We start from the raw sequence: 26748 nt of genomic DNA, 5'->3' as shown, positions 1-26748 counted from the left end.
AGTGTCCGATCTCTTTGCAAAGTAGAAGTACATAATTTGTGTCTTTTTTTTTTTTTTCAAGCCATTCAGAAGGCAGCTATTGTAGCTTATTGCGTATGAGTAACAATTGTCTTTTAGTTGCACTTACTGTCTTGGTAGTGTTGTTTCCAAAGTAACAAATGGTGTGTGTAGACACCCATGTACCGTCTTTGCCAAATGTTCAGGCTGCATGTCTTGCTTGTCGTTTGTGTTCTGAAGCCAACAAGGATTCCCAGAGGATCGCAACTTGTTTAGAAGTGAGGATAGACACTTGACTTTACTTTGCAGATTTACGGCTTCTGAAGTGGCATGAATTCTCTACTACACGACTGAGAAGCAGGCCCTTTAGCCTGGTTGTGCTGTTTGTTTATGATTAGCAGCACCTTTGCTCAGAGTGGCTAGCTTTTGTCATTTTAAAAAGCATCCAATTTGTACTTTGGGCAGAGTGCAGCTTCATGCACATCAAGACTGATTAATTGTCATGGGCCTCAAAGACGAAGCGCTAAGTGCTATGGAGAAATGAGATGCGAGTGTGGAGCACACACAGAGCTGCGACGGCTGACAGTGAACAGGAAGTCTCGGACATCCTCTTTTGTTGTGAACGCTCCCCCCACTGTAACAAATTGGTGAAGGCTTGCTGGGTACGACCTCCTCAGTGATGGATCTACCACTCGAACCTCGCCGCAGTTGACACTTTGACGGTTTGCCACCTTCCAGACCTGAGGCGTCCATGGACGGAGACACCGTGCCCAGGTCAGCATCGAGTTATTTTTGGGCCGTATTACCACAAGCCACGCTCCTTCGCGAGTACCTTTGGTGAGGACGTGGATGAGTGGCTGACGAATTACCAGCGCGTCAGCCAATATAACCAGTGGGACGCGAACGTCCAACTTGCCAACATGGTGTTCACACTCACAGACGTGTTACGTGGTACGTGGTACGAGAACCACTAACGCTCATTCATATCTTGGACACGCTTTGTAGAGGAGCTGAACATGTGCTTTGGGGACACCGCTGCAAAGAAGAAGTGTGCAAAACAGACAGTGACACACCGAGCACAGCTTCCTGGAGAGACCTGCACCCAGCGCATTGAGGCGGTCCTGAAGCTTTGCAAAGTCGCTTCATCTCGCATGTCCGACGAGGACAAGGTCGGCCACTTGCTGAAAGGTTTCGCCAAGTACATCTACACCTACCTGATCAGTAAATAGAATCTGGCATCGGTCTCGAATGTGATCGAACATTGCCACGCATTTGAGAATTTTAAGATGCAGAGAATTACTTCGAAGTTTGGTCGCTTGGCTACTGTTCCTATGGTGGCAGCCATTGACTCCACTTCCACCAGTGACCTTGCTGCTACAATTCGCCAGATTGTATGTGATGAGCTAAACACTGGCAAGGTCTAACCTGCTTTCCCAGTGAGCAACCACCTGTGTATCCGCTGCCTCAACCTTAGCCCCCTGTCGTTCAGTGCAGCGCACTATGAGAGGTACCAGGTGCCCCAGCAATCCGGACACTGCGCAGCCTGCCATACCTCACGATCGCACCATGAATCACGTGTGCGCGCTAGATGAGCCGCCGCCAGTTAATTTCGAGGAGGACGTGATACATGATGCCTTCCGTTTGGGTCCTGACAGTGGTGATGTATTCCCGAGGTGGACTTCTGTCCGTTCGTCTGTCCATGATCTGCTACCAGTGTGGTGATCCGGCCACATCTCGTTGTTTTGCAGTTGGCGCTGCTCGCCTTGCTACAGTACCACTACCTATACTGTAGAGTCAGGTTACGAGCAGCAGCATATACCCCAGCGGCTTCCTTTCCATTCACATGCTGCACCTAACCATTCACAGGCCAGCATGAGCACCCCTTCTTCAGCATGGTATCGCAACCTGTCTCCTCCAACATTCCGCACACACCGGTCTCCATCGCCACACCGGTGCTCATCACCTCATCCGGAAAACTGATGGAGATGGAAATGACTGATAGAGATGAGCTCACTGAAAGTCTCCTGTGCACCAGTGCACCTCCGCCTGTTTTCATGCTCAAACACAAAGTTAATGTGTCTGTGGGTCGTGTAGCCACATCGGCTCTTGTGGATATTGGTGCAACTGTTTCCGTGAGGAGTTTAGGATTTAAATGTTTGCTAGGACGTGAAGTGATGTTTCAGTGTGCACCTACGTTAACATTTAATGGAGTGAGTGGTGAATCGTTACGGCCTTTGGGAGTGTGTAGCTTAGAAGTCGAACTGGGCAGATCAGTTTTCCAAGCGGAATTTATGGTCATTGCTCATTTCACCCATGATGTAATTTTAGGGTTGGACTTTCTGAAAATGTGTGGCGCTACCGTTGACTGTAGAAGTTGGGTCTCTTAGAAAGTTTGCGGGATGCGGGAACTGTATTTACTGTCTCTGAAGGCACAGTCTTACCATCGTGGACTGCAGTGTGCGTCCCAGTCCACCCATTGCCTCTCAGCAGTGACACCTTTGAAGCTCTAGTGCAGCCTTTTTATTCGGCGTGTGTTAGGAGGAATGCATTTACGCCTCATTGTTTGATTTCTGTGGTGAATGGTTGCGCGAGGTTGTGGACAATCAATTCCTTCCCTGAGCCTGCTGTTCTGCCAGGTGGATTGAAGCATGTCTCCTGTGGACATAATATGCCCTCCACGGTGGCATTGGCCGAAGCCACTTAGAGCAAACCTCTTTCGCTTTCGTCAAAAGAACCGACAATTGCTCGCATGGTGAACACCAGTCTCGGTAATACTCAACGCCAAGCCCTGGTGGACCTCGTGCTCTAATACTCATCTTTCTTTTTCACTTGCTTTTGCTTACTTGCTGTTCCAGGGTTACTGAAACTGAGTGCTGGGCGTGCGCAGTTTCATCATATTTCGGGCTTCACAACGATGCTTCACCGCGTGGACTGGGCAGTGAAGCATCCTCAAAACGTGAAAAGGCGGCTTTGTGAAGAGGCACCGTTGCTATGTTGCAGCGCCCTGCGAAAAGAATAGTGGAGGCCTTTACAATTTTGGAGCACTTTTTGAATGTTCCCCGCAGTGGGCACTAAGTAAGGCCCTCGACGAAACGGTAGTTCTCAAGTATTAAGAAAGGTCTGCGTGTAATTTATTGATTACGAATCAAATAGGAAACATACTAAATCATTTTCGAATATTCACACACCCCTAGTCACTTGAAAGCTCCCTCCCAAAATATACAGCTGAGAAACACGGCAGAACAGTTCAAAACCTAATTTTTCTATACTGTAGTCTCGTTTCCGCAGTAGTGCACAGTGTCTCCAAAACAGTTGTATTATAGCATTAACTGAAGTGCGCAGAATTTGTTAATACTACAATTGAGGGTACTAAAATAGTTTTAAATAGAACAAGATGAAAAAATACTAGATAAACGCGATGATACTTTCCACAGATGCCAACAGCTGCTCTTGTCTCTAGCAGCTCGTGGCAGATTGAAGTGTTCGTTTCATTAAAGAACATCACCCACATAGTCGGCCAGAGTAAAATGTTTTTTTTGAAGAGCGCAACAGGGTCGTAACATTTGTTTGTGCATCGTGGAATTTTGAAATGGTCCTTTTTGTGTTGTTTGCAGCATTCTAATGGTTGTTGGTGCTGGAAGAGGTCCTCTTGTGAGAGCAGCACTGACCGCAGCTGCAATGGCTGACCAGAATGTTCGCATTTATGCGGTCGAAAAGAATCCCAATGCTGTAGTTACGTGAGTATCTTGTGCATCACTCCTTTTCATCGTGTTTTTGTTGCGCTAACTGTCTTGCAGGACAAAGTGGTGCCTAGGTGTGTGGAAGTGCATGCAAATGATGCTCAAGTGATGTTTGGCAATATGTGTGCTGACTTGTCTTGCCAAGTTGGTGTTCTGTGAGAGAGAGAAATGTCAAAATAATTAGGCAGTAAGAAAGAAAAAAGGAAAGGAAGTGAACAAGTTTAGGGTGCCAAATAGATGGAAAAAGCATTTTTGCCCTAGTTGCTGGGAGGATATGAAATGATATCGCTGCTTTATTTTGCACTAATGGTCTGTGCGGTGCTAACAGCTTCCATTTTTAATTCGGGTTTTTCGTCATTGTGCATACTTGCCTGCTGGATGTGTTACCTAAGCTTGCATTTGTTCTCCCCTTGGTTGTATGTGGCACCAAGATATCATGGCTGAGATACGCATTGCATTCGGTTGAAAGCTGTGATGCAGTTGCACAGTCTAGACTACCACTTCTCTACGGAGCCTAGGGGTGCATGGACAGATGTCCACCAGTGCAGTGATTGTTATGTTTGGCCGAACGCTAAATGTGGCCAATGGAGCACTTCTAAGCCTCCACAGGACACAAAATGAACATCTACTCGTTCGGTTTTTCACTGGCACGTGTAAGTTATAAGTCAGTTTCTTAATTAGGCATGGCAGAGCTCATTTCTACTGCTGCTTTTATTGTCCACTGTGTGTCAATGTTTCATTTTGTATGTGTATGTATTCTTGGCATGCATAGCGTTCTTTTGAAGCTAATGCAGTGAATCCCAGATATATGTCGAGCTCGCTTATATTGGACTGTCGGAACATTCCCTTGATAATTCTGTGGAAAAGTATTGCAGGATTGCTCACGTTTGCTGAACTCGCAGCACCAAAAGATAGTCGGTGCTGCAAGTTCGTTATATCAAGATAAACTGCCGTGACATGTTCGTTACATGGAGTTTTCAAATATGTGTACTTTTCAATGGGAGTGGTGTTGGGAAATTGAAAAACTTTGTAATATTGACGAATCGCTACATGGAGGTTTGTTACATAGAGGCTCAGCTGTAAATTCAACCATGCTTTCAGCTGTAAAAATCATAGAAAAGATGCAGGGGATATTATATTACTCATAAAATGAGAAACTTAGTCTACAAAATTTTTTTAGCTGAGTACAAGAGGATGTCATTTTTATGTGCTGCTTCTCAATACAGATTTGGGAAGAAAGGGATGAGTGATTGACCAGGTGGTGTGTTAACAATGCATGTGAGCTGTAACTTTGCATAGCATTGGTTTAGTCACATTTCAGATGCATACGGGTCAAATTCAACATGCATCACCAAAAATTGGTAGCACAAACATTCTGACAGTTGTCTGCGGACACAGAGTGTCAAGTGGCATTACTCGTTGCCACCCAGTGCTTGTTGTTTTAATGTGTTAGCATTGCCTGTTCATGCTGTAGTGTGCCATCAGGACTGGAGCTTGAGTACTATTTGAGTAAGGTGTCAGTCAGACATCAGGCGTTCCACAAGGATTCATGCTGGGGCCACTATTATTTTTAGTTTTCATTAACAGCATTACCGGGAATATTGATTGCAACATCAAACTCTTCGCCGATGACTGCATTGTCTACAAAACTATTAACGGGTACGAAGATTATATTTCTATAAATGACTCACTGGACAATCTCACCGAATGGTGCCAAAAATGGCAAATGACTATGAATACAACCAAATCAGCTTGCATGACAATAACAAGAAAACAGCGACCTTACGACTTTTTATACTATATTAACGGTGAAATACTGACCAAAGTTCATCAGCATAAGTACTTAGGCATCACACTAACTTCTGACCTAAGATGGGACGCACACATCGCCAATATCACCTCGACAGCATTACGCAAACTGTTTTTTCTCCGAAGACGTCTGCACCTCGCACCTACGTCAACTAAGCTTCTTGCATATACTACTTTCGTTAGACCAGTTTTAGAGTACGCTAATACAGTTTGGTTTCCTCATTCAGTGACTAATGTAAAGAAGCTAGAAAAAGTACAGCGTAAAGCATTGCGGTTTATTCAAAACAAATATGAGCGCACTGATTCACCGACTAACCTTGCAGCTATTTCGGGCTTAGCGACGCTGTCATCCAGAGCGCAACTAGCACGACTCAAATTTTTATTTCGACTGATCCACGACTACTATAAGATAGACCTCGAAAAATGCATATCGATCTCGCAGTCATGACCATCAAGACATAAACACGCGTGTACTATAACAGAATACTCATGCCACAACGGCACGTTCATGTATTCCTACTTCCCCCTCGTGATCAGAGAGTGGAATTGCTTAGATCCTTCCATCATTTCTGCATAATCGTTATCACAATTCACGTTAAGACTGGAATTCATGTTGCAATCAGTAATCCTAACCATTCAAACGCCTCACAAACATTTATTGGATTTCTATCCTGAAGGGAATTTATTTTTATTGTTTCCCTAACACTGTTACTATTATCATGTTGCCAATCTGGCTGTTAAATATGTAATACTTTTTCCAGTGTTTTTGATTGCTTGTTATTTTATTGTTCCTAACCTTATCTGCCCTTTTGCATTCACCTTTGTTTGGCCTATTATACGCAATTCATGAGTGCACTGTTGAAAATACCATGTTGTTTCAATTTTGTTTGCCCACCTGCTTTGGTCTCAGTTGAGACTGGCAGTATTGAAAATAAATAAATGAATTGCTCGTGCATGAAGCTTGGCACTCCAGGTTTTTATGCTGACCAAAGATTTGAGAAATTTGGCTTTGTTGTTTTGGCCTGGGACGTGTACTGAAGGGACTGCTGTCTTATGTTTGTGCAGGTTACTTTCACAACAGAATGACTGCTGGAAAGAGAAGGTCACAGTGGTGTCCTGTGACATGCGTGACTTTGAGCCTCCCGAAAAGGCAGACATTCTTGTGTCTGAGCTGTTGGGCTCATTTGGTGACAATGAGCTTTCTCCGGAGTGCTTGGATGGTGCTCAGCGTTTCTTGAAAGGTGACATTCCTCCTCCCTCTTTTTTGTTTGTTTGTTTGTTTGCATCTTATGGCTTCAAAATCAAGCTGCAAGCTGTAGGATGTCCGCTGTGCACACCTCTTGGCTTCATTATTGTGGTACATAACATGATGGTGTAATGAACAAATTGCATCATCTAATAATCATGCTGTGTGAGAAGCGCTATGACTTTTTTTTTGCTTCTGTGGAATACACGGAAGTGGATGAAACCAATGCAGTTTCTTAACCTATATTTGTAAGTACACTTCAGAATGACATAGTTGTGCACCATGATATCTCGTGGTTGTAGCCTGGCAGTATTTGTAACACGCCGCATGAAAAATTCGCTTTGTGCAAAGCGTTTGGCTTCACTTTCGTTATTCACAGCACCAGAATAGAATAGTTGATGATGTGCAATGGTGTGTCTTGATCACTAACTTCGTTTCACTAAAATTCCTCCTTGTCTCTCAAGATGATGGAATCAGCATTCCCTGCAAGTATTCCTCATACTTGTCACCGCTGCAATCTCAAAAGCTGTTTACAGAAGTGGCAGCATTGAGGGAGAAGGACAAACATCCTCTGGTAAGCTTGATTGCACTTTCCAAAGGAAAAAGTCATTTTCTATCTTTCAGTATTGTTTTCTGTAAGAATATCTACAACTCTTTAACTTGTATGTAATAAGCCATGAAACATTTTTTAATGCACATACAGTCTCAAAAATTGAAACCTTAAGTTGTCTATGCTTCTAGGCCATACTTTGTGGCTCATTATGCATCTCCAGCATTCCGTCTTCCTTGCCCCACCTGTTAGGAATTCCTTGTAAGTTGGGATTCCCATGTATGATACAAGGGCCTCCAATACATGGCATAGAAGCACAAATGCTCGAATTTTCATGCTTTTACTATGCTCTTCTCTTGTTGTTGTTTTCTTCTGAGTGGGCTGATTTAGCTGGTGCTGTGCTATGCCAGTGCAAGTTAAAGAACCCCAGGTGGTCAAAATTTCCGGACCCCTCCATTACTGCATCTCTCATAGCCCGAGTCGCTTTAGGACATTAAACGTCATAAACCAAACCAAACATTTTGGCAGCTCAGATCATGTATTTATAGGAATGAATAGCATACCATCACAGCATGCCATGCCAGATTCTACATCTGGGAAAAGGTGCTGACGAGATTGCACCTGTTGCGTGCTGTTGTATCTTTCAGGCTAAGGATTGCAATAAGGCTGCTTGATTTGCTAAATTTGCTTGTGGCAGAACATGTGTGGTGACTTGAACTGGCAACCACTGGCAACTCTAATGGGTTTGCCCAGTAGTCGGTGGTCATGGTGGCTGGGATGCAAGCAAAAACTTCCTGCCACATTATGCTTGGCTAGGTTTTCTTGCAGTGCACGCATACAGTAGAAATATAAAATTATACACTTAAGAAAACATTGCCGGGCATAGTTGCAGACTGGAGAAAAAAAAGCAGCTGTAGTACAACAGGCATTTGGGCTAGTCTGTATATCTTCAAGAACTTTATTGGCTCTGCGACAGGGGCAAACAAGAAAAGGAAGGACACCCGCTTGTCCTTCTTTCTCTTTGTCCCCTGTCGCAGCGGTGGAAAAGTTTTCGAAAAGCAGCTGATTACACTCAGCAGTGTATGTATCAATGCAACATAAGAGTGCAAGCCTGTAGCATTTTGTGTGTTTTGCACAGAGGTTGGACTTTTCAGTTTCTACAGTGCAGTCTGCTTATAACAATATTGAGAAAACCAGAATATTCGATCATTATAACCGACCATCATTATATCTAGACTGGGAAAAGAAAAAAAAGCACCACCCATGTATTTTTTCATGCATGTAGGCTTGCCTATTTCCAGCGATGAGTGAATCGGGTTGAACAGCGCTGATCATTGTAAAGAGCACTAAGCACTTTATTACAGGACACATCAAGAGGGGGTAATCACGTGACGTCAAAGCTGACGTCAGCGCGCAGCAGACACCATCTTTGTGTCCTGTTCTGACTGATGCAGTCGGTGGCTAACTGCTCTTGTGCACCCGTTTTCTCTGTCAACCTGATGCGAGCACTGATCATGATGAGAGTTCGAATTATCTGCAAAGTCTGTGCAATGCGGACAGAGACCAGTGCATCAAAAAATTTTGTAAACAATTTGTCGAGGCACCTGGCATGTTTTATTGATATTTTGTGTTGCAGCTTTTATGTCTGCATGGAGGAATTACAGTGGCCTTGACGATGTATTTTACTTCCAGAGTGCCTTTGAGGTGCCATATGTGGTGCGTCTACTTAATGTAACTCAGTTGGCAGAACATCAGCACTTGTTTACTTTTGTGCATCCAAACAAAGGTTAGTGTGGTACGCATTCCTTTGCATGATCAATTCAGCACAGTATACATTCTGTTTCCTCACTCGGACCTTTGGAAACAGGCTAACTTTTCTCTTTGTTAGTCTCACTCATTGTTCTAGCCCCTCCCAGTGTTTAAAAAAGTCGGAAGTTCTTTTTTAAGCCCTCCAAGCATTCTTGGACATTTAATCTCTGTTCCACAAGTCATAACGCTATCTAAGCATTGCATGATGACTTGAAAGATAGGACTGTAGAGCATGTTGATATGGAGCCCTTTAACTACTGTATTTGAAATGGAGTGTTGATGGTTTTTTTAAATGATGTTTTACCTGGCTAGGCCTGTGGTTAGGGCATTTTCATGAGACTGGCATTTTATGTAGATAAGGCGATCGTGGTTGTCTCTGGAAAACATTAGAGCTATGCGAGCTGCAGAGGACGATAAAAACCTTAACCAGAGCACATTCACACACCAATATTCTTGCTTGTATCTTTTGTTGGTAACAAAGCGGCTTCAATTAATATGCAATACTCCCAAAAATGAACTGACCAAAGAAGCACCATTACGTTGATTGATGAGGGGTATCTAGTGTGTCTGTGGCATCTGTTTGCCTGCACTCATAGAAAAGGTGATTTTTTTGTCAAGTTGTCAAGCCTTTTATTTGTCTTTCTGTCACAACTTATTGCATACTTGTTGGTGCACTGTCTTTTGTGCAATTATGGTTGTGAAATGGAAGATGCTGTTGCAGTAAAATGTAACTGCGATGAAATGATTCTGCTAGATGCCAATGTTATTAATTATTGCGTAGTTACACATCTAGCGAAGAGTTAATAGAATTTTTTTTTTTTTTTTTTTTGACGTTTTGATTACAGCAACAAACACTCTTTGCCTGCAAAAGGCTTGCCTAAACAACTTGTGTTTGTTTTTTGGAAGGTTAACGCTGGCTTAAAGTAAAGTAAAGGCTGGGTTAAAGTACTGGCTGTATGCGCGGGCTGCTCACCTGGTAGTGCCCCGTGGGGTGGTACCCTTACCTGTGTGGGACACCTGTGTGGGGTGCCACCATGGTCCTCACCTGCCACTTGTCACCTTCTTCTCAGTCACACTTGTCTGCACCCACGCTTTTATGGTGCGAGCTGTTATATGGAGCATACCCTAAAGGCCGCTGGTTGAAGCGGCTAGGAAAGAAAGATAAGAGAGTGGAGGTGAGTGGTGGTGAGAGAAAGTGAGAGAAGAAGTAGGGATAGAAAATGGAGGGACAGTGTTAGCTAAAGAGAGATGGAAAGAAGAGAAAAAAATTCCCCCTTATCGCTGTCGCCCCTCGCTCTTGAAGGGTGCTCTCACCAACACGAGTGTTGGCATATTTTTATTGCCCTTCCGCTTCACTATCCGATTCCTAGCTTTGTAGTGTATTAAAGGGACAGTCTGCTGACTTTTCGAACATTTTTTTTCTCGCTTCATTGAAAGCTCCATCTTCAAATTAAGGAATACCTGGCTGTGGAACTCAGAAACAGGGCAGAATCATTTAAAACACTTTTTAATGTCGTAGTTTCGTTTTCTCAATGGTAGACCGCGTCGCAAACACTGACATCGTGGACACGATATACAGTTAGTATAGTAACACTGTGTAGCGTTATGAACACATCGACTGCCATGCCGTCCAAGCCTCGTGCAGAAATGAAATAAAATAAACACAACATGACAGAGAATTCGATACATGAAACGCAGTCATTAAGTCAAATGTAGCTGATTTCTTTGTCGAGCGGCTCAACAAATGGCTTGCTAGCACAGGTGTTGCCCCTCTGCCGAATGACTGCTGCCTCGAAAGCTTCCCTTTCTTTCTTAGTTTTGCATTTTTTGATCATGCTCATGTGGTCGAGGAAAGGCCTGTAGGTTTTTGAGGGACATTCTTTACAGTGTATAGCTAGATTGCTGCCTGCGCCTGTTCTCTGATTGGTTGAAGCAGACGATGACAATTTCTGGTTAAACTGCGAGTTCTTCCCTCAGTGCTGCCACCAGTCTACCAGAAAATGCCAGTATTTTTATGCTCGTCTCTGGTAGTAGACTGTCCCTTTAATATCTCCATCACTCGGACGAGTTTCTCACTCTTACGTAGAGGGATTGGTTGAGGCAGACGATGACATAGGTGCAGTGGCAGTATGGCTGTCACTGGCTGCTTGCGGAAGAGGGGAGATGTGCGGCAGAGCGCTGCAACTTTGCCATAAGAAAAAACAAAAGCAGCCGCAGCCATAGATTTTCTCACTCTTACCTAGAGGGAAAGCTTGGGCGCACTAAGAATTATGTGCCGGTGTGCTACTTGGTGTGAGACAGTCGCATTTTATCGGGAGCACAGAGTGGCGTTACTAAGATGCTTCCTGCTCCTCCTCATCGGCGTGAACGTAGAGCGCAAAAGCCGTAATAGCGAAGGCGCGAAAGCAGACGACGCCAATAAAACGTTTTTGTTTTCCGACGTGCCACTGGATAACTTCCCAAGTGCCTATTAGGTACGAAATATTGTTTTCCGTGCTGCTCAATACTTAGCCAATAGGAGAGAGAGAGGCATCGCTTATTTTGAACAAAATTTACACTTGCATGCTGTTTCGCTTGCTTTTTGCAAATTAGTCACAAAATTGAATGTTGGGACTTTTTTTATTGTAGAACAGCGTTTATTTTTGCGTTATTTTTGGCCAAAAGTTGCATCCGGCAGCTCTCTGCCCCTTGATACTTTGGTGACTGAACTGGGTCGTCAGGAAGCTCCATGTAAACTCCCATAGATGGCGGCACAGCTTTTCCTTTAGGTAAGAGTAAGAAACTCTATGGCCGCAGCAGAGCGGGTTCTCTAGTCTACAAACGGGGAATGTAAATGGGGGGGGGGGGGGGGGGGGGGCGGAACCGCGTCAGCCTGTAGATAATACTGGGGCCTCTATTGGGTTTATAATGAGGGCCACCAAAATGCCAGAAACAGCCAAGGAACCATGTTCCAGTGGTGGGATTTTCTGCCGTGCCGGTACAACAACGGGCTCATCGCAAATTTAACCACAAAGCGATAACTCGTGCTATCACAGTCTAGTTCTTAAGAATGCCTTAAAGCGACTAGAATTTTTGTTGCTTTGGTTAATAATGTGGCGCACTTTGAGAGCTATGCCACATAGCCATGTCATTAAGGCAGCATTTAATGTTTTCCAAGTATTTCTTTTCATTGGCACATTTCTTTTTCCGACTGCTGTGGCGGCTAAGGGACTATGGTGTTAGATTGCTGAAGCCAAGGTTGCAGGGTCAAATGCTGGACTCAGTGGCTGCATTTTGATAATGCCTTTCTACTACCTGGTATAGATATATGTGTTGCCACGGTCAAACTTAATCAGGAAGCCTGCACTACACCATCTCATTGCTTGTGTGCAGCTTGGGGGAACCTCAGATAGCAAGGCATACCATATATTTTCTTGTGTCTCACATCCTTTAGAATATTGCAGCATAAAAATAGATTGAGAGCTTTGACTCATCTTGTATTTTAATAAAGAAAGCTTGCATGTCTGCCAGCGCTGAATGAGAATATGAAAGCTTATGAAAAATTTAATTATTTTCAGACAAGATACGTGACAACAGTCGCTACAAGGCCGTACGCTTCAAAGTCGATGACAACTGCATTGTGCATGGATTTGCAGGCTACTTTGACACAGTACTGTACAAGGATATTACTCTGAGTGAGTATTTTTTTTTGTCATGCATTTTTTTTTCTAACGCTGTGAAAGATGTGTCAGTCTGTGTTGGATTGTATGGCAAAACAGATATGCATGCAAAATGATGTAAATAAAAAAAAGTAGTTTGCTAGAATTAAGTAATCAACTTCCTGATTTTTGGCTTTGTAAGGTGTAAGGCGAGAGAAAAATTCTGAACCAGCATTGCGGTTCCAGGTACTATAAAATAGATCGCTTTCCAGCGAGCACATTGATCAAATTGTGCTGCTTGAATTTTTTATACAGCAAATAAAGGTGCAGGTCATGCGCATTGTGGTGCAGGAGATACTGACATGAGATACTGGCAGGAGATGCGCAGCGTAAAAAGCTAACTTTGACTTTTGAAAAAAAATTTTTGCATTCAGTTTCTTAAACCATGACTGTTTCAAGAAATTTAGAAACTAGACTTACCTTCAGTGTTGGCATATTCATTAATGTGTGGTGAAGGGCCATCAGTGTGGACCATGCTTTGAACGAAAATGTTTCGACAGTGAAGATAGCAAAGTCTGCTACTGCGAGGCCCCTGCAAAAGGACTTGTAAAATGTTGCATGTCCCCCTCCCCCTCCCTTTTCGCTGCCGCAAATAAAAAAGCTCCTGATTTTCAGTCCCTCTTGCGTGTTGGCAGGTATTGATTAAAGAGGTACTGCAGGCACATGTTTTAATAGTTTTTTCACCTGCATCAGCATTCATGTTTTTGAACTAAATAGTACAAAATAGCTAGGTATTAGAATGGACAGGCAAATGGTGAAAAAAATATTCTTATGATATGCGCTGCGTGTAAACAGCTTCTTCATTGACAGATTCCACCACCATCCTCGTTCATCATTGTTCACTTGCATTCAGTCATTCAGTGCCTCGTTGAGAAAAAAAAGTGACATGATGCCTGTTGCCAACCTGTGACATTTATGCAACGGCTGGGAGACCTGTAGGCTCAGTACACAGCTCATCAAATGTTTTGTGAGTGACCACAAGTTGCGTGCTGCACTTTGCTGTACCTTGTTATGGGAACACTCGATGTACAAAACAGCACTTGTTCATCTTCCATGTGCTGTTACCTATGTCTAAAGATGTTGCATGTACATGCATGTTCTTTCCTCACCTTCCAGGTATCCGTCCAGATACTCATTCACCTGGCATGTTCAGTTGGTTTCCCATATTCTTCCCCCTCAAGGTAAGCCTTGCATATTTTGGCAGAGCATTAGCACCACATGCTCTGTAGTACCACTGATTGCAGCCTTGGCAGTTGTGGTCCGCATACTATATTGTTAAGAGCTGAAAGCTGCAAGTGTTAGGCGCAGGAGATTGTGGTGCATGAATTGGGAATTCTGATTGCTGTGCCTTTAGCCACTGAAAGAAATTCACTGCAAGAGAGCATAGCCACTCTTTGATCAGTTTCTACAAAAGAGCCATTTTATATCCCTTGTGAAGTCAGAGAAATGTGAGAGAAATTATAGCATTACGGCATGTTTTTACAAGTGCTTGAAAACAAAAGGGTCGTCATTTTATGACGTATGTGAAGCCAGGCAATTCTAAGAAAATATGGATCGTACCAGTACAATTCAGTTCATTTATAACGAACCGACGGCCACACAGATTGTGTTCGTTTTATTCTATATTTGTAGTAAGTGGACTTCCCATATTAAAGGCAAAAATATTAAGTCTGGTAACAGTGATGCTTATTTCTTCAAAACTGCGTTATGTGCATCTGTTGCTTTTAACCCTATCGCGGTATTTCTCAAGCTCCCTAGAGCTGTCACATTGTTGCCAAGGCCTTTGCTATATAAAACCTGCCTTAGTAACAGCTTCTAATTAGTCTGAATCAAGTGACATATGCCACTTGACCAGATAGGCCTGCTGGGTATTTAGGCTTCACATATCGCTGCAGTCAGGTGGTCCGCGACTGCGCACTGTAGCTTTGCTTCCAACGCTGCCCCCGTCTCGTGCCTCGCAATGGGTATACTTCCTTCGGTTTTCGATCGCTATGCATGCACTTACACAGTGATTGACCTCGCATACCCTTGGTGCACGCTTTTTTCATTTATTTGCAGTTAAAATCCCAGCTTTTTTCTTCTTCACCATTTTCTTTTTCCGGGGTGCTGTTACAGGGACCGAGGTGCTATTGAGTCTTTCACAAGGCCTCTCTGCGCATGCATGCCTCTCCCCTGGTTGAAAACAAACTACCAACCCAAGCTGCGTATGCGTGGTTCTTGGCCTTCGCAATCGGCGCAGCCGTAGCTTATCTCGGAGGCCATGTGTAGTTAATATTTGCAACAGGCATATGCGATAGATGGCGGTAGCTGTCGAGAACACGTGCCGTCATTTCGCTGGCGGCTGCATCTCCGAAGGACGTTTTCAACCAGTAGGAGACGAATTTTCAACCACTCCCAGAGGGCGCCACATTTTGTGAAAAAAAGGCGGATTGCAGGGAGAGCAAGTTTTTCAACTGTGGGGGCAAGAATATGGTGCCTTCTCGTTCACTGTAACTAAGTTGTTCAACCACAGTCCACTGTATCAGAGACAGCTTCCATTGCCCAAATGCATGTTTTGACAGTGGGGCACCCTCCTAATTCGTGATAAGTGGTTGTGGGTTATATTTGCGGCTGTTATAAATTAGCTTGGCTGTATTGAGGCAGGTATCTTTTGTGTCGCGCTTTTAGTGCATCTGGGAAGTGCTTGCGTTATACAGCGACAGTTGCAACCGGTCTCATTTTTTTCTTGCATGCCGAGATGCGCAGAGTTGAGAGGAGCATTATTTTTTTATTGCTGATATCTTTGCTGTTTTTGAAGCCAGATTAAACGGTCTAGTGTTGTGGAGATGAATGCCGGAATACCGATTGCTTGTGTGCATTATCTAGTTTTAGCAAACAGTAAGGGCTTTTTATTTTTGTCATTGTGCATTGTGTATGCACACAGCAAATAAAAACTGTTGGCAGGAGAGAATGAAATCCTTGGTTGCCTAATATAATAGTGGCCTTGCTTGACTGAGCAGTATCCTCATCATGATGCAGTGTCTGTCATTCACACTTTGATTATGTTACTTATTTTCCTGACAGCATTATATTGCATTTTGCTTTGTTTTGGGCAATGATATTCTATGTTGCTGTGATACTTCCCTCCATCTCTGCAGTCCTCTAGGAAGAATGTCCTTAGGAGTTTATTGAATCAATCAATAGCAATAAGTGAAATAACTGATTAGCATTTAAATATTACCCAAACTTGGAGAACTAAAATTAATAGTTTTCAGTAGAAAGGGGTCTTTTGGAATTGTCATGGAATGAACTCAGCGACTTGTCCCTTAAACTCCAAGAGTGTTATCGGCATAAAATAAATTTTATATGTCAGACTGAATATTAGGTGCTTGGTATTACTCTCTGGGCATATACGGCCACTTCCACATTGCGACTTTCTTCAACTGTTGCTGTGTTCAGGTGCCTTAAAATATACAAGGTGCCTCATCTGACATGAGGAGGGTTTATGTGAACAGCTGTCTTTCTCTCAACAGGAGCCGGTCCGTCTTAACAAGGGCTCAACACTGGAGGTGCATTTTTGGCGATGTGTCACTCAGCGAAAAGTTTGGTACGAGTGGCTTGTGACGGAGCCAGATGTTGGAGCAATCCACAATCCTTGTGGCCGCTCATATACCATAGGGTTGTGATTACCTGAAAGTGCTGTGCATGTAAGAGTGTATGAATTAATTTGACTGCTTCTGTGGAAAGGAAGCATTTTGTTTCAATTTTTCTTTCTGTAAAAAACAAACAAAACAAATTCAATAAATGTATGTTCATAATAATGTGTTGTGTGAATTTCAATGCACTTAGTTTAATAGCAGTCCTCCTCTGAATGTAATCTCATTTCTTTTGCAACTGTGGAGCGATAGTTTTAATGTTTTTTCGTTTTGCATGTGTAAGCCAACAAAAGAATGGTGACAGCTATTCTGTGGTTAAGGGCAGTGTTATTTAACGGTATGCTTAACAGGGTCGCATGACAAGTTTTCTCAATCCTGTGCTGCTGTGCGATGTTGTAATGTTCATCCAGAAGGAAATCGTTATAGTAGCTCAGTGGCCATGGTGTACTGGTACTGCACACAAGTTTGTAGGTACAATCCCAGCTTGGTGACGTTCTCCTCGGAGGTGCCCACAGCTAGCCCACATGCGTCACTTGTGGCTCAGGCCCATCAGGGTAAAGCAAAACGGTCTAAATCTCTGCCGCCGTGGTGCTAAAATTTGTTTTGAGCGGCCGCAACAATGAGTTTCCAACAAGTTGGAAATTATCAACTTGTCACAGAAATCTCTCAGTCATTTGTATGTGAAAAAGCCTGGGCATTAGAATGCAGGAATTTTCAGTCATGAAATGTTACATGGGATGCTATACATTCTGCAGAAAGTTCCACAAGCAGCACTTGCTATCATAAAACACCCGTGGATTGGAGATTTAGTGTTGGCTATAACCTTGGGTGGTTGAATTTACTGGAGTCATTGATAATATCCCTCGTGGCCACAGCATTGTTTTAGTGCATCAAACTTTTCTTATCCCAAAGATGTATTTAATGCTATGCGCTCATGCAGAAAGGGGGATGAAGTAAAAAAATTACACAGATAACGGACTAGAAAGGAGGATGGCAACGTGGGCAGAAGCAGCAACCTCAACACCTCTGCCTAGTCTGTTCTCTGCTTTCATGAAACTTTGTCACGTTTTCTACCAAAATATTTTATGCGGATATTTTATTTGAACAGGCCTTTTACTCCACTGTACAAACAGTGGAGGCCTTTACTCCACTGTAAGCAGCTGTAATTAAGAAGAAAAGTCTGCTTTCCATCCTGTTTCAAACCAAGAATTGGTATTAGGTCTGAGTAGGGGTGTGCAGATATTGAAATTTTCGAATATGAATTGAGAATGAGTATAAAAAAGGTATTCAAATATTGAATCAAATATCTGATCAGTGAAGAAAACAAAAATATTTTAAAGATAGCAAACGTTTTTTTTTTGTTATTTTGGAATGGGACATAGTATTTGCAAATAAAATTAAACTAGAATTGCATGAAAATGTGTGCCCTACTTTGAAAAATTCAGTATAAATATTATACAGAATTCCACAAACTGCTTTTTTTTTTTTTTTTTTTTTTTTACAGGAAGTCCGTGCATGAAACCGGGTGGAGGTGTATCGCTGCTGAATGCTGTAAACTCTCGTTCATTCAGTCCTAAGAGATCAGAAAAAAATGTCCCAATTAGTCAACAGCTCTAGTTTTTGGGTAGTCCTGAAGAATCTCCAGAAAACCGTGTGCATCACGGAGAGTTTATCTGACCTGCATGATGATTTTCTGCATTTGAAATGAAACCAAAGTGAGAATGACGTTTTGTCCCTAGCTTCACAAAGCCCTCCTCACAAAACAGCTCCTTCGTGTTTTGAGGATGCTTCACTGCACAATCAGTGCGGTGAAGCATTGTGGTGAAGCACACAGTGCAGTGAACTTGAAAATATTTAGTGTATTTTGGTAATTTTCGAAATTTGGAAAATTCATATACGGCGTATGAACTAAATTGGTTTACAGAAAAGGAAAGGGGGAATATACGGTCAAATATTTAGGGGAATCCCCCGAGGCGGAGTAGATTTGTAATAAGGGAGTAATTACTCATTTGCATCCACCCAAGTGCAGCCATACGGGTATAAAGAAAAGCTGTACAGCTTTCTCAGAAACTTAGTCAACGAAAAATTCGTCCTAGTCCAGTGATCGAACCTGGGACCATCGCCTTTTCGGGGCAGTTGCTCTACTAACTGAGCTTTCTTTCCCGCCGGCCGCTGCTCAGGTGCTTCAGATTTCGTCGGATAGCAGTTGCCGCGGCCGGCAACACTCGTTTCCTTCTTTTTGATTATATAATAATAAACCCACCACCACAGTCAGCAGAATTGATGGTAGGGCGAGAGCGAATTGATCAATAACTCGAAGTGGGGATGTTGGTCAAATATTTAGGCGAATCCCCCAAGGTGGAGTAGATTTGTGATAATTACGGCTGCGCTTGGGTAGATGCAGACATCGCGCGGCGGTTTTGAAATCCGCTTGGCGACAGCGCGGAACAGCAAGTGCACTTCTCACTCGGCTCAAAAACACCAGTCTGCAGGTTGCGCGTATGATAGCCAGGATCACTACCAACGACAGGGGTATGCTCGAACAAGACACCATGCGCCTGGTTCAAGCATTCATTAATAGAACGAAGTGTCTAAAGGTACGTCATAGTACGTCCGACGTATCCATTCGACTCTCGTAAAGATACGGCGGACGTCGATATACAGGCTCATGGCTATATGCACGTCGAACGCGGCCACATTCCGCTTGCTACGCGTGAATGAACCTTATCCTCTATGATATCAGCTAGCCGCGACTCTCGATGAATTGCTACGAAGAGTGCATCCGTTCTAACATAGGTCACGGTCTTCACTTAAGGGTTGTGTACGGCAAGCATCGCTGTCACGCACATAGCTGCAGGCGATGCTACGTACTGCACCAGCTCCACCAGCTGGCATCGAGATACGCACATTCACGAGCAGCTTTCGCTTCGCACTAAACTATTACCTCGATCTGCCCGTAATGTAAGCGAGCTACTCCTAGCATTTACGCTGTCTTAGGTCCTGCATCGACCTCCGAAAATCTAGCGCCGGTACAACACACACACCTCGCCGTGCAGAACATTCGGCAGTCCAAAGTATGTATGTGAAATGGCATTATGCTCTTTCCTCGCATGCAGACCGAGGAAACAGGATGTTTCTAGCCAAATTCTTCGTTTAAATTCTACCACAGAGCCGTGGCAGAAGACATGCCGAATCTACTAGAGGCCCGCGCTGCTACTGCGGCGAGCTACACATCGACTCGTCGAGGCTAAGACCTACTGCACCGCACCGCAAGAGTGCACAACCGGAAAGCCGGAAGCGCGAATGATCCGAATTCCCTGTGAACAGCAATGTTCTTTGGTATTTAGGGGAAGACTAGACTAAAGTGCTTAGCCTGCATCTTTTTCTTGTCGTTGAATTTTGCGTACATGTAGTTTAAACCCCCGCATGCTCGAGGTTAGCATGACCCGACTGAACGGCCGCGCAGCTTTGAAACGATCGGGATCGATATGCATGCATCGGCGGACTTGGGTACGCGTTAAAAAATGTGCGCTGCACATTTCGTTGCAGAAGCTGACTCTTGGAATTTTGCAGAGTGCGCCACGCAAGTGATCGTTGCTACAACCACGCATCCATGTTCCAACGGCTGGCCTACCCCGAGGCGCATAATGTTCAACCGTGGACGTATCAATGATCGAAGAGAGGACAGATTTTCACAATATTGGGCGCGAAATCGATAGCTACCAGTGCTCAGTGTTAGAGAAATTCTGCCTTGATCATGCGCAATTCAGTGTTTCAGGTGTGGTCAGTAGCTGTAAGTTTGAACAGTTCGCCTGTCAAGTCAGCGGCGCCAGCGATGGACCGGTGGAGCGATTTTCCACGCTACACCGCTGTCTTGCTAGAAAGCCTACCTAGGCGGCGTTTGACATTCAGCTGCTTTTTGTGGGCCCCGTAATTGAAAGCAACGCCTTCAGAAACGCGTTAAATGTTCAAAACTGTATTCTCTTCAACAGTTTCACTCCAGGCTGTCAAAGCAGGCGGACGTTGATAAAACAGTTGAGCACTCCAGTCTTTAGATATCTGTAGAATCGCCTTCAGTTTGTAAAATTATTGGAATAGGTCACTTTCCGATCGCTGGGACATAGACCCTCATGACAGCGCTTTCACGTGAATAAGGACCACACCAGACCGAAAGCTTGTCTCATATAACATAGCTAACAGAGGTATACCTTACAGCATTGTGTTGATTTTTATGGTGCATAAGCAACTAATGCTGCCATGCACCAAGAACAAGGTTTAATGTATTTATTTGTGTGTAACGACTAAACTGTTCTTTAGGATGTAGCTTGTTTAGGAACATTTTAAGAAACCAAAAATGCAGGAAATTTGCACGTCTCTCCTAGGATTACAGTTCAGAAGAGCGTGTTGTCGGGCTAGTTGGTTCTCCAGCAATGCAGCCAGCGCGCCCGATAGCCAGCCAATCAAGCTATCATGTAGCTAGCCTACTAGCCTGCCGCAAACCTGATAGCTAGCCTGCTGGCAAGAGTGCCAAGCAATATGCAGTCTGTTCGCCAGCTAGCTTGCAGATAGAACACCAAGTGCCAGTCAGATGGCTAGAAGGTTTACCTGCCAACTAGGCAATCAGCTTTGCCTGCCAGGCACCCAGATAGCCAAAAACATTAAGAGCCTACTATCAAGTCATTGTTCCAGACAGAAAGACTGTCTTTAGGCCCCAAATTCTGGCAGCTAGCAAAACTGCCAGCTGGGCATCAATCTGGCCTGCCCGTCCACCAGCCAAGCTGCCAACTAGGCGGCCACTCTCCTGCCTGCCAGCCTGCCAGATTGTCATCCACTCCATTTTTCAGCCAGCCTCCTTTCTAGCCAGCAGTCAGCCTGTCAGGTAACCTGCCTGTCACCCAACAATAAGCCAGCTTGTCTACCATCAAGTATGACTGCAAGACAGCTACCACACAAGCCTAGTAACTACCAAGGTGGCCTCTCAGCAAAACAGTTTGTCAACCTGCCAGCCAAACTGCACACAGTTGCTTCCCAACAATACCCCCAGCCATCAAGCCAGCCTATTCAGCGGCAGTAAAAACAAGTGCTATCGCACCTAAAAAGCAATTAGTCCAGTCATGCCATATAGACCGTAACCTATTCTTATTTTGATGATGCCCGTTGTGTAAGCACCATAGAAAACTCCCCCTTAGCACTGAAAAGTCACTGCCTGAATAGCCAGTGCCGCGCTTTCTCTCAAATTAACTCCAAGTGTGCGTTAATCTGAACGCATGGGAGAAGAAAAAGGCTGCTGTCTGCCAATCTGCTTGGCTGGCTTCCTGCCTCTTATTAAGCCTTTCTGCTTTCCTGAATGACTGGCTGGCTGTCTGTTAGGATAGGTGGCAGGCTGTCTGCCTTTCTTACCTACTTCTCAGTGGGCTGCAGATGTAACAGCAAGCGCCCTATTCTTAGACGACGAGATAGTTATGCTGTCAAATAAAAGAATCTATGCGGTGACAGGACTAGTATACCGCATTATTATTTCTCATGTATGGTTCGGTGTCTGTCTGTGCGACATGTCTGCATTTTGCCACACACCCCAAAATGCCAGTTCACCTTCCTAGAGGTATGCATAGTTTGTGTAGCAAAATGTGTACTGGAAAGCATACTCCCGAGCAGCCCGAAAAGCGCCGGACATACGCTACCTACCTTGACGATTGCCAGTCCTTGCATTCGTGTATCTATCATGCCTTTTTCGTTTTTATTGCCTTGTAAATGCGTAGATGGTCTGGTACCGCCAGAATTCGAGACGTATTGTGCAGCGCTTGTCTCAATTTTGAATAGGGGCGTTTACTTAGTTAGTCAGCGGCTGGTGCTTTCATACTGAAGGCATTCTGCACCACAGCTTTCTGTAGTCTCCATATGATACTCCGACATTTCTTGGCCTGCTGTTATGCTGCAACACTGCCCGCCATATTTCAGACTAACAAATGAATCGGTATCAGGAAGGCAGTTGACAAATAATCGTGTATCTTCTACGCTTCGCCGCATACGTCATATATCTCATCACTGTTGAAATATCAGCTCATGTACCGTCGTGGCTCAGGGATTTAGTTCGGTAGACTCTTGAGCATGCTAGTGCAGGAAAAAAGCCTGGGAGCTGGGAGCTGCCTTTTGATGGGGCAAAACACAAAATATGCTCGTATGGCTCGTGATGTAAATAGCGCACAAGACTGGACACAAAAGGATAGTGGGACGCATAAGCTCTGCGTTTAATGGGGTAGAGACAGCAAATTGCAAGTTTGTGGAAAGCTTGTCATGCACTTCCTTTGTGTGTGAATACCATTACAGTCAAGTATTGATTTCAAGGGGCTGAAACGTGGAGGCTAACCAAGAGAGTTCTACTTAAGTTGAGGACAACCCAGAGGGCTATGGAACGAAAAATGGTAGGGGTAACATTAAGAGATAGAAAGCGTGCAGAGTGGGTCAGAGAAATAACTCAAGTTACCGACATTCTAGTAGAAATTAAGAGGAAGAAATGGACATGGGCAGGACATGTAGTGCGAAGAGAGGATAACCGATGGTCGATAAGGGTAACAAACTGGATTCCAAGGGAAGGAAAGCGTAGCAGGGGGCGGCAGAAAGTTAGGTGGGCGGATGAGATTAAGAAGTTCGCAGGGATCAAGTAGATGCAGCTAGCACAGAACCGGGTTAAGTGGAGAAATATGGGAGAGGCCTTCGCCCTGCAGTGGGTATAATCAGGCTGCTGCTGCTGCTGCTGATGATGATGATGATGGTGATGATGATGATTGATTTCAAGGGAGTCACAGAAAATATTTTAATCCTATTTTAAACTTTGCAGAGACACTCGTTGTCATACTCTGGACCCATCGCTAGCGCATTGACTGTGACGTAGGTTCACCGAAGAAAACATAATCAGGTATTTGTGACGTCATAACAAAGTTTTCTGACGTAAGATTATTTCTTTATAGGTTTGCAAACGTTCGTCCACCACCGCCACCGGATCCTAGCTTAAATAATAAAGAGGCCATAGCCTGGCGGCGATTACAAGCCGGAAATTTCCCGAACCCTGTCTGGTTGTTTCAGAGAAAAAACGATAAATGTAAAGCCTGCGAAGCGAGGGGGACCCTCGACCATATAATTTGGGAATGCCCTAAGTCTCCGGGCGCTAGGGACAACATTAAAAGTAGAGAAGCCTGGGTAACCCTGCTGCGAAGCGACGTCCCCGCTGACCAGCAGAAAGCCGTCCGCCTGGCGGCTGAGGCCGCGAATAACCAATGTATATTCGCCAGTCCTTAGTCGCGGAGGTTCCAGCCCCCGTTCCTCAGGCCTGCGTGCGAGGAGCGGGGAGTAGGGGGCCTCCTAAATCGGTGGAAATTAAAGTTTTAATCAATCAATCAATTCTGGCGTAAGAGAAGAAATATGCTTCGTCGTTTGACACCGCTTTTGAGATATGTTGCCATCAGCCCAAGCAACCGTGCTTCTACTGGTAGGCTAGCTCATTTCGACTTTTCCATAACGTGACAACGTTCTAACCGTTCTAACGCACAGACGACATGACGGCACTGTAGTCAAAACTATACTTGATGGCCATTCTCAATCACTAAAACTTCCGAAGGTTGCTCCGACGGACTAAACCCCCGGCGGGCGATGTTGTTGTCGGTGGCTATAGCTGAGACCAGAGTGCAGCTCGGGTGGCGCAGCAGTGTAGCGCTCCTTGGCTTCGTACCAGAGAATAACTGTTATCAGCACTTCTTGCTAGTTAGTCATGAAATAGTAGCATGCCTGCATAAGCGCGGAGCTTTTGGAAACGGCGCCTCCCGCGGGTGCACCAGGCGACGGACTGCGCTGCTTTACGTCTGTCCTATGCTTAACTGGCTTCGCCAGACGGCCTTCAGAATGGGTCAACGCTGCAATCATTAAACGTTCTTCTTTCATCACCGCTTTATTAGCAAGCCGAACTTATAATTAAAGCTCGATAACATGTGTGTTTAGCGACAGTTCTCAATCGGCTATAACTTAATTGCTCTTCACAAGCGCCGACGACTGTTGCGGGCCGCTGGCAGCATTGCTGGGCGCACTGGGTCACACCGGCGCTCGGTGGTGATCGTATGCGCGTCTTGCGATGCAATAAATTATCGATTTTAGTTCTCTGTTGCCAAAATTATACTCGATAGCCATTTTCGCTCGCTAAAATTTGTGAATTGTCTTTCCATGACCACTAGATTCGGACATATGAAATTAGTAGCTAGACGGTCCACGAACTCACGAGCATAAGCGCCCTTCTTTATAGTAAAAGCCTCTTCCACTGTTTGGTTTTCCAATCCCCTTGTATAGCGTAGGAGTTTTGTCGAAATTTGCGAAGCCAGCAGCTCCCGACATGGACATGCACTGCTATCAGCAACAAGTTTGCGCGATGTGATACGATTGTCAGATAGCAAGATGGTGACAAATGTTGGCGGATGATAAAGACTCGTTTCTCAGTAGTTCGTGTCGGCATGTTGTGACAGGATCGCCAACACGATGCAAACATCATGTTTGTGGACGCAGGTGACCAATTGTTTCCGCAGTATGACTCCGCCGTGAAAGCATGGCGGAGCCATATTGCAAACAGAGCAGACATGCGCCAACTCGTTGACGTCACGAGTTTTTGGTTCACGTGACACTTTAATGTTATGTCTTGTGTGTTTTGATGGGAAGTAAAAACCTGGAAATTACGAACTGAAACCGAGAATGATGCTTACCAATAACACAATAAATAATTATGTTATGCAATTTCGTGCCGCTAACACCCTGTTCTGTACTTAAATAATCACTGCGCACTATTTACAACACTATAGTGCAACGAAAAAAAATTGGTGTCCCTACCACTTTAAGGATATGACGCGACAGTGCTAATGCTCTCGTATACGGCTACCCTGGCGGATTCTGGTTTGCACATGCACTTTTCCGCTCACGTGTTCACTAATCCCCCTCATGGCTGTTATCTCACGCATATATTTCAACACATTCAGTCGTAAGCTACCAGACTATGTGAAAGACCACTCGACCTCGACCTAGAAAGCCCTGTTTTATCTAAGCTGCTCAATATATTTCTGCTTGGCAAACGAGTAGCGTGACTTTGAATTCAAGGGTCTCGGTGGGTCCAAGTTTCAACCCAAATGAGCTAACCCAGTTGGCAATCCTTGCTATAGTATGTGGTCGCTCACGGAAAAACACCTTGATCAATCAGTTCCCGGAGACAACACCTGACAAAGTCACGCACATGCTTTTGTCGCCCCAAGAAACGACAGCACCGACGCCGGCAACGCCGGATTTTCTGATAAACGAATCTTTAACGCTATCATGAATTCGTGGTAAAAGAAAACAAACCGAAGGCGACAACTAATAAACAGTCAAATAAAAGGAAAACCTCCGCTTTCTATGGCGAGCACGCTGTCTTTCAGCACGCCGTACAAAAGTAAATGCTAGACATAAAAACGACGCATTCACAACATAAAGGTGAAAGAAGGACAGGCCTATGTCGAATGGAAGCAACAAATGTATCTATTGCATAAATTGGTATTCAGAGCACGAGAACGCAGGTCGGAAGGAACACCAATGGAACGCCTATAAATCTGCTCTTTTTTCCAAGTGGTAGAACTCACTTTGTACCTAATGTTTTGTATTCGGCTCTTTTCTAGAGAAAGCAAAAAGAAAAAGACAGGGTCCTTACGCAAAAATAAGGGCGATAAACGACCGTATACTTTGTTATTATTTTATTTAGTCTTGCATAAATAAGGATTTCTTAATAATGTGAAAGTGTGAACGTTATGTACAGATCTCTCCTTTTTATTCGTTTAATTTGTTTCCTGCTGAACCGAATGTGGTACTGTCGCAAGTTGGTATGCATTTATTGCTCTCGTTTTCAACTTTATGAACATAGGTTTACATCATTCAATGTTTAGTTACAGTTTTGTACACTCATATTAATGCATTTATGATCGATATTAATAGACCGCTGAAACGCGCCGCTGTAAACATGCCTAGGAAGGGGTCAAGGGGTGGAAAATAAATTGTAAAAAAATGACGACTTCAAAGGCTGTTTTCAGAGGGGCTAAAATTATTATAAAGCGACAGCAGTAAAAAATCCGTCAAATTCGTTCCAAAGAAAATCTGTCATGAAAAACCCTTTTCTAGTTTCCAACAAAAGCCGATTTGAACGAGGAATACGCGTGATTAAAAGCGCCCAGCTAGGTTTGCGGGTGTAGCTGGTATTAGATCTAAG

The 26748-nt window shown here is 44.2% G+C and overlaps 1 protein-coding gene across 1 annotated transcript in view; it reads left to right on the top strand.

The window, feature by feature from the left end:
- LOC146175977 (protein arginine N-methyltransferase 5-like) overlaps positions 1-16642 on the top strand; it is a 46997-nt gene extending 30355 nt beyond the window's left edge. The window contains exons 11-17 of the mRNA XM_084582334.1: positions 3612-3734; positions 6612-6787; positions 7257-7366; positions 9035-9128; positions 12709-12825; positions 13966-14030; positions 16362-16642. Coding sequence (XP_084438460.1) covers positions 3612-3734; positions 6612-6787; positions 7257-7366; positions 9035-9128; positions 12709-12825; positions 13966-14030; positions 16362-16514 — 838 coding nt within the window. The 3' untranslated portion in view covers positions 16515-16642. The remainder of the gene's footprint in view (positions 1-3611; positions 3735-6611; positions 6788-7256; positions 7367-9034; positions 9129-12708; positions 12826-13965; positions 14031-16361) is intronic.
- Positions 16643-26748: the final 10106 nt, after the last annotated feature.

This window comes from Amblyomma maculatum, chromosome 10 (assembly GCF_055883805.1).
Source record: "Amblyomma maculatum isolate TAMU_Amacu chromosome 10, ASM5588380v1, whole genome shotgun sequence".
In the NCBI taxonomy this organism is placed as follows: Eukaryota; Metazoa; Arthropoda; class Arachnida; order Ixodida; family Ixodidae; genus Amblyomma; species Amblyomma maculatum.
Note: the sequence above shows the minus strand (reverse complement) of the source record. Positions and strands in the feature narration are given on the sequence as shown.